A 14,832-nucleotide genomic window follows, 5' to 3' on the forward strand; every position below is an offset into this window, starting at 1 on the left:
CTGGCACAAGGGCTCAGGAATCCCCAACGGGAGGAAGATGGCTGCTAAGGAAGGCTAATTAGGCTTGATTTTGTGGAAAGGTTTGATCTACAAATTATCAGGCGACCCTGACAATTTCATAATTGGTCTGGGTTTACCTTGGGATTTAAGCTAGCCAAGGGATTCATGCAAGTATCTATTACTATGTGAACATTGATTTAAAAAACAAACCAGATCAGAGATGTGCAACAGATTATAAGAAAAGGCTAGAAAGGTAAAAAAAATTAAACATAGAGCATAAAAAATTAACCTGTATCCTAGCAAGAGCATTAGATGCCTCAACAGCTCGATGCTCTAGTTCAACTTCTCTTTCCACTGCAGCCTGTTTACTCAAGAAATGACTTCAGCAGCATGGTAAAAATTTAGATACAAAAAGATGGTTTTACACAATTCCAAACAAGCACCATTTTGGTAGCATTGTGTGCTGCACGCTCTGCTTCAGCCCTGTTCTCCACAGTAGCAAGCTCTTCCCGCAAAGCCTATCCGGAAAGAATTAAAATTATTCAGACATGAAAAGACAGCTCTGTTATAATGATATGTCATACAGCTACAAATTTTGCCTTTAATGACATCAACATACTTGAATCATTCTGCTCTCCGTTAGCTCCCTACTCCTCATAAGTGCTTCCATGTTTGCCTGCGTAGATGTAAAAATCGATGTCAGTTCCAACACACTAAATGGTTCCAAGATAAATCCCACAATAAAAATGCTCTTTTTTCACAAAGACAGCTCAGACCATAAAAAATTTAGAATAGAAACCCCCCAAAAAACTGAAAATGAGAGGCGAAAAGAGTAAAAAGGAAAGAAAAGAAAATCAGACTACTGTAGTAAAACTAAGTCCATTCACAATAACCATTTCCTATGAAAGCTAGAAAAAACTTAAACCCTGTATAGTTTATTTTAGTTAGTTAACTATTATTCCACTGGATCTTTCAACATGGATAAAATAGGCTCATGTCTTGACGTGATGTGATTGGTTGAGAACAAGGTTTAAAATTGCATAATTAAGCCTCGAAGCGGTTTTCGTCCGTGAGGCGAGGCGTAAGCCTCGAGGCGGTCTGAGGTGTAAGCCTCACGGACACAGAATTGCGTAAATGAGAAATTAAGGGTTTTTCTTACAATAAAAAAAAAAACATAAACACTAGATTTTCTTACACTTGAAAAATCTAACCCTAAACTAAAAAAAAATACCTAAAATCCAATGTGGAATACTCCTAGAGGGCGGCCGGAAGTTTCAACTTCACCGGAGAGAGGCGGCGCCGGCGGGAGAAGCGGCGGGAAGGGAAGCTGGCGGGTAAGGACCGTGCGGGAGCTCTCTGTTTCGCGAATTGGAGCCGTGCGGGTAGGAAAAATTCGGGAGGAGCTGCTGTCGTGCGGGTTTAAGGAGAAAAAAACATTCATTTTAAGTGGGTGGATCCATTCCCATGAGGCGTACGCCTCACTAAGAATTGCGCAATTGCGCCTCTGAGGCGCGCCTCAGTCCATGTCAGGCGTACGCCTCTGCCAGGGATGGAATTGCGTAAGCTTCGAGGCGGTTTTTGGACGAATTGAGCAGAGGCGCGCCTCAAGCCGCGCCTCTTATTGCGCAATTTTAAACAAAGGTTGAGAATAAACAAAATAAAACAAAACAAAAGGAAAAAAAAAAACAAGTATATACTTAAGTTTCTAAAGAGCAATAGCAATTGAATCAGCAAGAACAACTCAAAGAACAGTCTATTGAAAAGGGGCAAATCATGGGAAAACACACCTGTAAAGATACGAGCTTTCCTTCTGAAGTAGATACTTGTTTCTTTAAAGTATCAACTGTGCCAACAAGAGACTCAATTTCAGTGTTCTTTGCAGCTAAGGCTTCAGTCATATTTGTTTCCGCTCTTGCTGCTTCAGCCTTCACTGCAGATAAATCTTGCTGCAGCTGCTTTATGCGAGCTTCATATGAACTACTAAGCTCTCTCTGTTTGCAATATTGAAGTGATGAGAAAGGATATGCAACACCTCTCACAATGGCAAGAAGTTTAACTTGAATAACATCACAGGATCTCAAAGTCAGTTCACCTCAGCAACAAGAAGTTCCTCAAGCTGAGCATTCTCAGACTTGTATTCTTGAAGACGAGAGGAAAGCCCAGCACAAACCTGTTGATCAGTTGATTGGATATTAGTCTCCTTAAAGGAAAAAAAAAAAGTTAATTCAACACAACATATAGAAAATAGAAATCAATATGCTGCTATGGTTTGTCAAAGGTAAGAAAACAAATCGTGCATGAACATTATTAACATATTGAATCTGAAATTTTGAGAGAACAGACCTCTACGTAGTTCCAATTCACAACTAGCTTATTATTTGAAAGAATTACACCAATTCACACAAGTTCAATTTGCTTGGTAATTGACATCTAACTACTTGTAATGTCAGAATAATCATGACTAGCTCCTGATGCATTAAAACAAAAATTCCATCGTCATGTAACCACACAATGTAACTAACCATTATCTTAAATTTTGGATGAAAAAAACCACGCTATATTGGAAAACTCAGGCCATGCGTTAAATTTTGGAGTTGACCTTACGAATTCCATCTAGAGCCGACAATAGCTTTGCATGTGATAACAATTGCTTTTGTCAATACTAAAGCTGACTTGCATCAAGATTAGTTGTTTTATACCACAAAGTGGGGACAGGTCCGACTAAGGAGGCTCTCTTAACGGTGTTCTTGGTTAATTCAGCTAGCTAAATCCATGGGATGATTAAGGAGATGCAATCCTGGATTAGATTAAGCCAGTGAAGATATAAAGGATATGCAAATTTACATAGGGCAAGCTTACGGACTATGCAAACCAACTTATGTAGGTCTAGCCCAATGGAACAAAATTTACATAATTATTTAAATGGCTTGTATGGGAGCATAGCGAGTCAGCAGTGCGGTGGAAACCAGCTTTTCTTTTTCCTCTCTTGTCACTAACCATAGAATAAATTATATTTATTAAACAACAAGCTTAGCCAGCCATACCCATTTATACTTTATTAAAAAAATCTTCGTAAGACATTGAGATAGGCAATTAGCATCAGGAGCAGGAAAATTAAGAAAAGTGACATGTTATTTAGTTATTATCCTATTATCACGCATGAATCAAGAAGATGGCTTAAAATCAAGTATGAATTAATTTTATATTAACATTTTACTCATTCCAGGAGATCTTTCAGGACTGGAGAACAGAGGCATCAACTAATCTCCAGCTCATGTGACACACTATTTCTCATGTCCTAGAGTCCTCTGCCTAATTCCTTCGATCCTAGGCCACCCGCACATGCCCTCTTGTCAACCTCCACTCTTAACATTGTCGTGTTACGAGAGCTTGGTTTTGCTCGCCTTCACACAATATCATGTGGTGTTCCTACGCAAGTCTCACCAGTGTAATTTGTTTGAGTGGCCTTAGCTCCCTCACTTGATTTAGTATTGGTCGTTTCCTAGCACCTTTGTGCCTCTATTGTGGGACATCATCGTCTTCAAGTTTAGGCATTCGCACTCATGTCGTCTCCAACATAGATACCTAGGGTGACGACCTTATTGTTTTAATATGGCACACTCATAGCTTATTTCTATTTAATATATCATGCCAAACGTTGTATCACCTCACTTTTATTGGCTCTGGATCATTTCTCGATTTTCATGCTATCGCTTGTGCCAATGACTAATGCATTCACACAATTGGAAGCTTACTACATGACCGCTCTTGCACCTACGATTTTGACAACCATGAGATCTCCCTGAGACTAGTGCCCTCCATTCTTTCACAGATGTTATCAAGGGGGATAAGGGTCCTAGTCGTCAACTTCTCTCCTCTTGATTCCCAACATATTTGTAGCATGGACTTGTACCAACTTATCACAAGTTGCAACTCTTCGATCAAAGTAAACCAGTGCTTATTTTTTTAATGAAGAGATACTCTAAGTTAACATCTCTTTTTCTTTCTCCCTTTGTCAGTAAACTTTATGAAGCCATTCCAATATATAGATTGCTCATAGATTCATGACCAAAATTAGATTGGTTGGAGATTATTCAGTTAAACTTATTGATTCTCACCATATTTTTATCAAGTTATCCCCAAAAATTGATTTTTCAGACTCTTTTCAAGGATATCATATTATGTGAATGAGTTCCCAATTCAAATGCTTAATTGGTAAATTCATACTTTCCAATAGCAAATAGTACACCACGGCCAAAAATTCTCCATGGAGCCATAGCGCATAACATAGTGCAAGGCACACCATTTTAAACATGACACAAAGTATTAAATTATTATAAATAAAAATATGTATTAATATGAAATATTATTAAATTGAAGAATAAAAAATCATCATAATAAAAATAATCACAAGTGATGCTTAAATTCAAGTGATCAATATATCTCAATCACTTAAAATTCAAAATATTACGATCATTTTTTCAAATCTAATATTTTTCTAAGAAAGTAAACTAGTCTTCTTGAGAGTTATCATGATCACCATCAAAAGTCCAAAAAGCCTAATTTCCTTTATCGGTATTATATCTAAATTCATAATCTTCTTCGTCACTCTCATCGTCTTCATTTTCAGTTACAATATTGTTAAGCCTAGATGAAGATTTCTTCTACTTACCTTCATATTGTTCTTAAATATTGTAGCTTTTTATTTCATAAACACTAGTAGCTTTTGCAATAGTACTTCATGTCAAATCTTCCTCCTTAATAACTAATTCATTATCTTCATCTAACTCATCATTCATTTTTTTCTATTAGCCACTCATTTGCATCATCTATATCATTCAAAGAAATAGTTAGTCAGGTCACAATGGTTGTATCAACAAATTAATGCCTTATTATATTTTACATAAATTAAATATTGAAGGCGACTAATCCATTCTACTTCTTTTGTTATGAAGCTACAATTGAAAAATCTTTATAAAACTTCATGAAAATAATAAGTACAAAATATTTTGTACTTACAAGTTTATATATGCTCCAATTGCATTAACATCCAAATGAATTATAGGTTCGCAAGGAGGGCTTTGATCCCAAAAATTGTAAGTATAGGTCTTCTTTGTCATATGCTAGTCATCAATCATTTAGAATTAATGAGATATTTAATAATATTCTTTATTATTAAAATATCAAAATAACACAATATTAATAATATTTTTACTCATGTTAACTAACGCTCGAGTAGTTATTTGTCTTACAATTAGAAGATACCAAAAGAACTCCACCCCTAATATATACAATCAAGTCATTGATAATTTTGTTTAGTATATTGATATCCTTGGCCAATCTTTCAATGCATGCATATAAACCATTAGTTGTTTCCTTGTCCTTTACAATATCAGGTTAATCAAAAAAACTTAGGGGTGTAAGTGAGCTAAGGCGGCTCCCAAGTCGGCTCGAGCTCAACTTATTAATGAGCTTACAAATCGAGCTTATCAAGCCATGCGTTCAAACTCATGCCCATACACGATCTTGCAAATTAAACGAGCTCGCGTTTAGCCTAGCTCATCTCGAAAGCTCATTGAATCACTCAACAACAACATCAAGCCTTTGTCCCACTATGCAGGGTCGGCTACATGAATCCTTTTTCGCCATTGTGTCTGGTTAAAAGTCAAATTCTCATTTAAATCTAATAAAGAAAGATCATTTCTAAATCTCATTGAATCACTCAATTAACTTAAAATATATTTAAAAATTAATTTAAATTAACATTATATAATATATTTTAACCATTTAAATTAATTATATATTAAAACTAAAAATACTCAAAACTAAACTTTTTAATTTAAAATTAAGAAATCGGGCTCAATAATTGAGTTTAGCTCGAGCTTTTTAAATGAGCTCAAGCCTATAAATTTTTTTTAACGAGAGCTTGAGCTCAATAAGAACCAAACAAGTTTAGCTCAATTAGATAAATACTTGACACGAGTCGACTCATTTACACCCCTAGAGAAACTCCAGCCTTTTAACGTATATACTCATTTCGTCTTCTATCCCAAAGTGTAAAACCACTCATCCACCTGAGCATTCTCATCTCTGCAACACTAGAATTAATTTTATGCTTTTGTTTTAATGGCTATTCTACACTACTATGCATTACAGATCACACAACCATCTTATAAATTTTTCCTTAAGTTTCAGGGGCAAATTTTTATCACACAACAGGCTTGATGTATTCCTCCACTTCAACCATCCAACTTGAATTTTACTAATAATATCCCCATCACTCTTTTTAATGACTCTAAAGTTGACCTCTATAAATCAAGTATTTCATCAGTTCCCTCTCTAGTCTTATACACACAAAAAATATCATCAACAAAAGACATACACCAAGGTACATCCTCTTACAAATCTCTAGTAAGAACATCCATGACTAAAGCAAAAAGATATGGGCTTAAAGTTGATCCTTGATGTAATCCAACTGAATTAGGAGAATACTTAGTCAAACCACCTTGTGTTTGAACACTGGTAACAACTCCTATATACATATCCTTAATAACTTGAATATAAGCATTATTAACTCTTTTTTTTTTTCTAGAAATCTCCAAAGGACTTCTCTTAGAACTTTATCATATGCTTTCTCTAAATCAATAAATTTCATATATAGATCATCCTTACTCTCTCTATACTTCTCCATCAAACATCTCAGTAAATGTATAGCTCCTATAATAGATCTGCCCAGCATGAATCCAACTTGATTTTGAAAAATATTAATATCATGTCATAATGTATGCTCAATTACTCCCTCCCATAATTTTAATGTATGTTCAATTATCCTAAACCCTAAATCCTAAATGTTCAACTATCAGCCATAAAAAAAAAACAATCATATCTAAGACAATATTCATTATGGTATTGCATTAGTTCATGTATGTCTCACCCCCTTTTTCAAGCAAGAGATGTGCACCTCACGACAGTAAGGATGTTTATCCCGTGACCAAATTGTCCAAATGCCTCTACTATAGCAAATAAGCTATCATATTAAACATCATTGAATAGAATGTCAGCAATCATATATCCATCGACAAAATATTTGAGTTGTCCTTTCTCTTATTTTCTTCCTAGCAGCATCCATCTTTTTGTAAAACTTACCCTTTATTTGCTTCACCACATCATCAGTATTTGGGGTAAAATATGTATCCAATGGTCCTTTAGACCTTAGTTCTTTAAGCACAAAAGTAGTTGAACTTTAACTAGAGGTATTAGATTTTGTTGTCTGATATATTTTAGATGGTCCAACACAAAATATCATCATCTAGCATCACATCAAAATCATCACTTTCATTAATTTGGCCTTTTAACTCTTTCTTTTCCTTAAGGAATCTTATTTTTCATCTTTCACATGTTTGGGGCAGTTACATCAAGCTCTAGCATTTTTTTAAACCCCAAATCAAGTCTATTTGTGATGAGTACTCCACACATTGTTATTTGACCACAAGAAATACACACCACACAATTCTTATCACCTTCAATTGCCAAGATTGCATATTTCTATGCAGGATATTTCTTTGTAGTTTGAACTAAATCCAACATTTTTTTAAATACCTAAAAGCAAACATACATTCAAACGTTATTGCCTTCATTTCAGATGTATGAGTGAAATGGTGAATAATGAATAACACAAATTTAATGACTTTGTCATACATAAATTTCAATTGAAACTTTAGTCTGCAAGAATAATCATAAATATTTAAAATCAATAAAAAATAAAAAAATGAGGAACATAAGCCTTCTTCTAAATTAAGGCACACTTACATGTAATGCCAGCGTCCAATGATTGTGTCCAGGCTTGTATTGAGGTGGCCGTGACAGAGGCGTCCAATGATGTGCGTTGAGAGAGGTGTCGACTTTCTTGCGTGGATGGACAAGAAGCGGGGCCTTGCAAGGTTGTTTGGTGGTGGGAGCATAGGAGATGAGATGATTGAAGCCGAGAAGAATAGTCTCAAAGCCACTGAGAGTGAGAGACGCGAGATACATGACAACCTGATCGCCATTATTTGAAGATGATATGCTGAGAGGGAGAGAGAGACGTGCATACTTGATGTAATGCATTCTCTATTCGAAGCTAAAATGCCCTTATGTAACTGTCAAAGACAAAATGTTAAGAGGGAAAGGTAGAGTGAGCGCATGCGAGCGTGAGAGAGAGAGAGAGAGAGAGAGAGAGAGAGAGAGAGAGAGACGATGTTCGAAGACAACCTACATGGCACAAATAGTGAGCACTATTTTTAACATGTGTGTCGCGCCAAGAAAATGGCATTGGTGATACGCCACGCAGCACTATGCGCCATCATGCAAGCCATTTTGCGCCATTAACATGTTGCTTTTCCTCATCTCGACATTCACTATATCAACCTACCCATTATTTGTTCTCTTGTCTCAATTTTGCGCCATTAACATGTAGCTTAGTTGATGCTGGTACTACTAAGCTATCTAGGCCACCGGTGGCTAGGGTTCTAATTGAAATGGTCATTATTATTCCTTTGCAAGATATTTTGATTGGTTCCATTTGTAGCTACTCACAAAAGATAGAATTTGAAGGCATTCCCTTATATTATTCTTTACAAAAATTTTAGTTATAACATTTCATGATGCTTCAAGATGCACTTAAAATTACAAAATCAATTGACACTTTAGTAGCTCGCTCTCTATTTGCTCATTTCAAGGGAGAACGAATTAATTAAAAAGTAAAAGGAAGACAAAGAAGAGAACTAGAAGAAAGAAGCAAAAGAAATCTGAGACAAGGAAGATATCTTCCACATAAAGGTAAATTTTAGCCATCATCAATATAATTCTAAATCAATATAATTCTACTTTCCATATATCTCTAACTCTCATAGTAATCACTGTACACTCTCTCCAATTATCAACATCATAAATATAATCTTTAAGCAATACCTAATATTTGTTAAAATTTGAAAGGTTCCTTCTAAATTAGGTTCAGAACCTAAGAATCATCAGCTTCATGTTTAACATGCAGTACAACCAATAAAGACTACTGCTTTGCTATTCTCCATCTCAATCTAAGAGAAGGTTTGTCATTAACCCATCGCAATCTGGGATCAATGTCTTTAACTGTTTAATAGTTATATGAATATCCTTACAAGAAAAAACAAAAATCAAAATAACACTAAAAGACAAGAATTCAAAATGTCATGTCAAAGGACTAGCTAACAAAGGAAATGAGGGTAATTTGCAAGTTTACGCTTGTCAAAAACATCAAACAAACAAATGATCTAAACATTAATTAGTTGTCTTATTATGTTATAGATATTTTGTAATTTTCAATTTCAGTTTAGTTTATAAACATGCCTGCAATAATATGACTTATGATAATGGAATATGTTATCAAGTGGTTTGGTCCAACTCGAGTGGTTGGTTTGGCCGACTGTTGCTTTTAATTTTGGTGGTGGTATGAATTTATGATCTTATGGATCAAGAAGGAATAAGTATTAAATTGTCTTAAATGCTCTGAAGATGTTCCTTTAAGATGGTAGGTTCGGTTTTGTAACTTGGTATTGGAAGTTACTATGCTACTGCGGTAGCATCAATAAGTCATAATTGCAATTGCCTTACATTCTTTAGAACTATTCAATTTCCTTCAGGATTTGCTCTGTTGTTGCTTTTGGCGAATGCATTGCTTGGGTTCATGTAGCGCTATCAGTCTGACATTTATCCCTATTCTATTGTTGCAGCAAACTGCAGCTCCGATAGCTTTAATGATTTTATGCCATGGGTCGTACTTTGGCAAAGAGTTATCTATTTGTTTCCCTTAGTAGATCGCTATTTCTTTCTTTATTGCAAGAATTGTTTTACTCCTTCGGGGGCTATTCCTAATGCTATCTGCTGTTAATTTGATTGAGCAAACTGCACTTATCTGCAAGGCCAGTTTGCTGCTAATTTTAAACAGGATTCAACATGGGATCTGCCGCATGACTTTCTCTGAAAATTCCAGGGATGGACAACCTAAAGTGAGAAGCATACAAATAGAATTTTTAACGTACGTAAATAGTTTTCTTTTGATTAACAAAATTTATTTATTTTTTCAATCTTGTATGTGCTTGCAGCATGTGGGATTCCTTGGAGTGAGGCATGAATTTTCTTTGATAATCTCTTTTCAATATTAGAATTATTGTTACATATTTGATTACTGGTGCTGCCAGGGTAATTTTGACCAAATTTCCTACAACTGGAATTTCACTTGAGGTGAAAATATTCAATTGCTTGTTGTTTTTTGTAATTCAAATTTCACGTTGATTTTTTTGAATTTAATCATTCGTTACATTCTTTTTTTGACTTTTAATAGGACACAATGGAGAAAAAGGATTCATGTAGCCGACCCCACGTAGTGGGATAAAGGCTTGATGTTGTTGTTGTTGTAATCATTCGTTACATTCTTTTTTTATTCAATTCATTATATTTTCAGATTTACACCTAAAGAAATTTTTTTGTTGAATTAGTGGTCTTTGCTATGTAGAAAAAAAAAAGTGGTCTTTGCTAAGTAAACAATTATATCTTTTATGTGATCTACAATCACGGTACCATCATAGTTGTATTGGAAACTCTAAAACATTAGGTGTCCTGCGTCAATAAGAAGAGCTGCTAGCTAAGGAATCATCAAATGAACAGGAAAAAAATTCATATCATTTATATAATTCATCTATACATTTAACAACTCACTAATAGCAAAAAGTATAATCTTTGAATAGATAATATGAATTGGTAGATAAAAATTTGAGAACTCTTCAAACAAACCTTGGCTAGCCTTGCCTCTTTTGAATGCCCAGAAGAAACTGCAGTCTTAAGTAATCCTTGAGCCTGCTAACCAACATAAAGGATTAGTACATGCTGAGCACATGAATAGGAATAAGAGGTAATTAGGAATTTAATCTAACAGCATAAAACTACTTTGTGAGATATTTTTGAAAGGAGAAAACAAATTACCTCATCAATTTGGTCTTGAACTTTCATAAGAGCTGAACCAGTTTTATTTTCTACCTGTTGGTTTGTCATTGGTGATTCTTCTGGAAAGGACTCTTTTTCATGGCCATTGCTGATAACATGTTTCTGAGCTGTTTGACGCTCTCTACTCACATCATTAAATGCCAAATGCGTATCCACAACAGCTGCACTTCCTTTAAAAACAGTATCAGCGGGATGATTCCCATTAGCATTTTCAGGGCCTTCACCCTTTACTTCTTCTGAATTTGCAACAAGAGAAGTATCATTGGTTGTGGAATATGCTAGTTCAACATTATTCTCTATAGTAGGAACCTCTTTAACTTCATTGGTCTCATTCTCAGCTTCAAGAGTTTCAGGGACACCTGAAGATGCAGCATTTGATATTTCTACATCTTTGCTGGTATTAGATAGCACTTCCAAAGAAGCTTCAGATGTGATTTTGGCAGAAACTTCCGGAGCACTTCCATTTCCCAAATGATCAACTCTTTCAACCTTCGAATTGAGCTCTTCTTGAGCAGTCTGCTCTTGCTCTGCTGAAGCACTCTTCCCAGTTTTACCAACAGTTTTCCTTGGTGGACCCTACAATTAAATGTCATAACAAGAAGCATTTACTTGAATAGGACATCTCAAGCAATTATGATAAGAAGAAAACTTCAAAACCACATTTGACTGACCTTCGCCTTAGATTTTAAGTTTTTGGCTTTCACTTCCCATTCATTGGATGCTTATTATCAAAAAAGTTAAAAAACAAGTAAATAAATCATGTACTGATATAATGTCGCTAAATGACCTGATATCCAAGAACTATACATAAAACCCATACCTGAGGCTTGTAAATCAGATTGTTCCTCTGACAATTCACTCACAACAAGTTTTGCTCTTCGGTCCACAACTTCTAGAAGATCTGATCCAGTGTATGACATATGTCATAAAAATGATTCCAACCATTACAGTAAATGACATTTCTAGACTACAAAATAAAGCATGCCAGCAGTTGCATGACTAAGAAAGTTTGCATGAAAGTGTACATCTCTATGCCTTATTAAAGACTTGTTATAAAAGTAAATTTTATCAAACAATAATTAGGATGACAATATTGTATGGAACCAGGTGTTGGACTTTTAAAAAAATTCATTGATATCTAATTTAAATATTGCATAAATGAAAACGTAAAGATGGATGTATGATAAAACTAAAAAGGATAAATTAAGGAACAAATATATTATAGGAAAGGTTAGAGACGCATCTATTAAAGATAAGTTGATTGAAAAATAGATTTATGTGGTTTGGACATGTCCACAAAGGGTAGAAAATGTGGCTATAAAAAAATGTTGGTAAATTAGTTCCAAAGAATTAAGAAAGAAAATTGGTAGATCTAAGATTACATTGATGGAAGTAGTTCAAAGTGATCTGTGAAGAATAAGCATAACACCCAAGCAAAATTTAACAAGAACAAACAAAAAATTAGGATTTATAACGCTGACCCCAAATAGTTGAGATAAGGCTAAGCATTTTGAAAACATGAAGGTTTCGTTGAAAACATAACTAAGTTATGACATTGAAGCCCTTTTGATTGTATGGCTTTATTCATAATCCATGATTATGCATTAAGTTATTAAAAAAATTTGAGCAATGTTTTTGGATCCCTTCATGTTTCTAGTTTCATACAATATGCTCAAAATAACATGAAAGAGCAGCAATTCCCAGGCATGTCAAATAAGAACAATAAAAGTCACAATAAGCAAACAATGATCGTATAGAAGGTTCTAGAGCTTAGATTGCTACAGTATAGCACATACATTTACATGGGTTATTTTGTTTCGTCTATGATGGAAAGATGAATTTCCATTGATGTTCGTCCAATCTTATTTTAAATTCATTGTTATCTAAATTGTAGGGGTGTCAATTTTTGACACGACCCGAAACACGACCCGAACCCGACCCAGAAAAATCCAGGTTCGGGTCAACCCAAACCCGAAACGGGTCGGGTTCAACAAATCAACCAGTTTTAAAAATCGGGTCGGGTTCGGGTTGACCCAGCAACCCAAAATTGACTCGAAAGTGATACGAAAACTCATTTTTGACCCGAAAACCCGAGATTGACCCGTTTTTTACCTGAAAACCTGAGATTGACCCGATTTTAACCCGAAAACTAGCAATTTTGGTTCAAACCAGGGTCATTCGTGTCGGGTCGGGTTGACCCGGACCCGAATCGGGTCGTGTTCGGGTCCGAAAACTTGACCTATTTTTAAAAACGGGTCGGGTCGGGTTGACCCGAATAGTACTGGGTCAGTTCCAGGTTCGACCCGAACCCGACTCGTTGACCCGAATTGACACCCCTACTAAATTGCAACGTTACCTCAATTTCAGTCAAATATACCATTGTTATATTATTCACACATCACTAGCAAGGCATCTGAAGGGCCCTTGATAAAAGTGAATGGGAAACGACATTTGAATTGTTGTTTTATTTGGTTTCGACAATGAAATATGATAACTGAGGTAATTTCGGATAAATGTCATTCCTTAGTAGTTCTAGGTCTTAGAAAGTTTGCAATCTACAAACTCCATTCTCAAACCAAGATAAAAAAATTAGAGTAGCTACATTTTTGTGGAATACGTGCATTAAAATCCATTTCTAAAGCGTTCAGACGCACTAAGATCCACAAGTGAAGAACACACGAGCTTCATTAACTAGAGCTAAGAGCTCGAGTAGTGAAGTTTCCCAATAAAAAAAGAATATAAAAAGAAATAGGTCGAAATTTGCAACCCTAATTAGCTTCAGATCTATCACCAACCGAAGAAACAAAAAAGCGGATGACCTATACCATCAATTTTGAGAAGAAAAATAATAGATACAAGGAATTAGACCTGGTAAAAGGCATTAGATTACCTTCGGCTACCTTGAGCCAGGAAGCCATGGCGGGAAAAGACACGGAATCGATCGGCGGCTAGATGCTAATTGGTGCTCCGAGAGATAACAGGATCTCGATACAGATGCAGGTGCAAATGTGCAATGACGATCGAAGAGATAGGGAAAGAGAGGGCGCGGACCCAAACGGTGCGGGTTCTGGAGTACGGAGGTTGCGATCTGGAGTTTGATGGAAACGTCAATCTGGCGAAAGTAGAACTAGAAATCGAAGATGAAATTGATCAACCGAAATTATAATAGAAGTCCAATATATTTTGGGGTTTACATGCCATTTATAAAAGCTAAATGATTATTTCATTTGATATTTCATTTGACATTCCATTTATATTTATTTATTTATTTATTAAAATTTTAACAAATTTGTCATCCATCTTCTTTATATGGAGAGGTAGTCAAGATACCCCCTTCCATTAATGAAGATTTCATTTGCCTTTCATTAATGAAGATCTCATTTGGAACGGCTTCATTATTTCTTAAAGTAATAAGAAAATAGTCTCAAATGAAGTCGAAGTATTATATCATATAAATAGTATATTTTATTGTTAAAAATATAAACATAATGGTTTAAGCCAGGTTTTAAAAACCGGATCGGACCGGCCGGTTCAACCGTGAACTGGCCAGTTGTCCGATCCGGTCCAGTTCAAAAATCAGCTTCACAGAGAACCGGCCTGAACCGGCAGTTCAACCGATGAATCGGCGAACCGGTCAGGGTTTGAAAGAACCGGCCGGTTTAAAAAAAATTTAATGATAAATAAAATAGAAATAATATATATTTTACTTTATTACATTTTTTAAAAATATTTTTTTATTAAATAATGAGAATTTTTACACTATAATATATGGTTGTCATCTCATGAAACAAGTTTTGTTTGAAAAGAGAAAATTAT

The 14,832-nt window shown here is 35.2% G+C and overlaps 1 protein-coding gene across 3 annotated transcripts in view; it reads right to left on the reverse strand.

The window, feature by feature from the left end:
- Positions 1 to 14,148, reverse strand: part of LOC110094320 (golgin-84) — a 45,396-nt gene extending 31,248 nt beyond the window's left edge. The window contains exons 1-10 of one of the 3 annotated variants that reach the window (XM_020819526.2): positions 13,907 to 14,145; positions 11,837 to 11,917; positions 11,688 to 11,737; positions 10,996 to 11,592; positions 10,807 to 10,869; positions 2,093 to 2,170; positions 1,788 to 1,991; positions 620 to 676; positions 444 to 518; positions 290 to 361 (exon numbers count right to left, since the gene is read on the reverse strand). In XM_020819526.2, the coding sequence (XP_020675185.1) occupies positions 290 to 361; positions 444 to 518; positions 620 to 676; positions 1,788 to 1,991; positions 2,093 to 2,170; positions 10,807 to 10,869; positions 10,996 to 11,592; positions 11,688 to 11,737; positions 11,837 to 11,917; positions 13,907 to 13,934 (1,305 nt within the window). In that variant the 5' untranslated portion in view covers positions 13,935 to 14,145. Of the gene's footprint in view, positions 1 to 289; positions 362 to 443; positions 519 to 619; positions 677 to 1,787; positions 1,992 to 2,092; positions 2,171 to 10,806; positions 10,870 to 10,995; positions 11,593 to 11,687; positions 11,738 to 11,836; positions 11,918 to 13,906 lie in introns of all 3 variants that reach the window. The other 2 variants (XM_020819525.2, XM_028695873.1) reach the window with 2 other exon arrangements.
- Between the last annotated feature and the right edge of the window lie 684 nt (positions 14,149 to 14,832).

Source organism: Dendrobium catenatum, unplaced genomic scaffold, assembly GCF_001605985.2.
Source record: "Dendrobium catenatum unplaced genomic scaffold, ASM160598v2 fragScaff_scaffold_699, whole genome shotgun sequence".
Lineage (NCBI taxonomy): Eukaryota > Viridiplantae > Streptophyta > Magnoliopsida > Asparagales > Orchidaceae > Dendrobium > Dendrobium catenatum.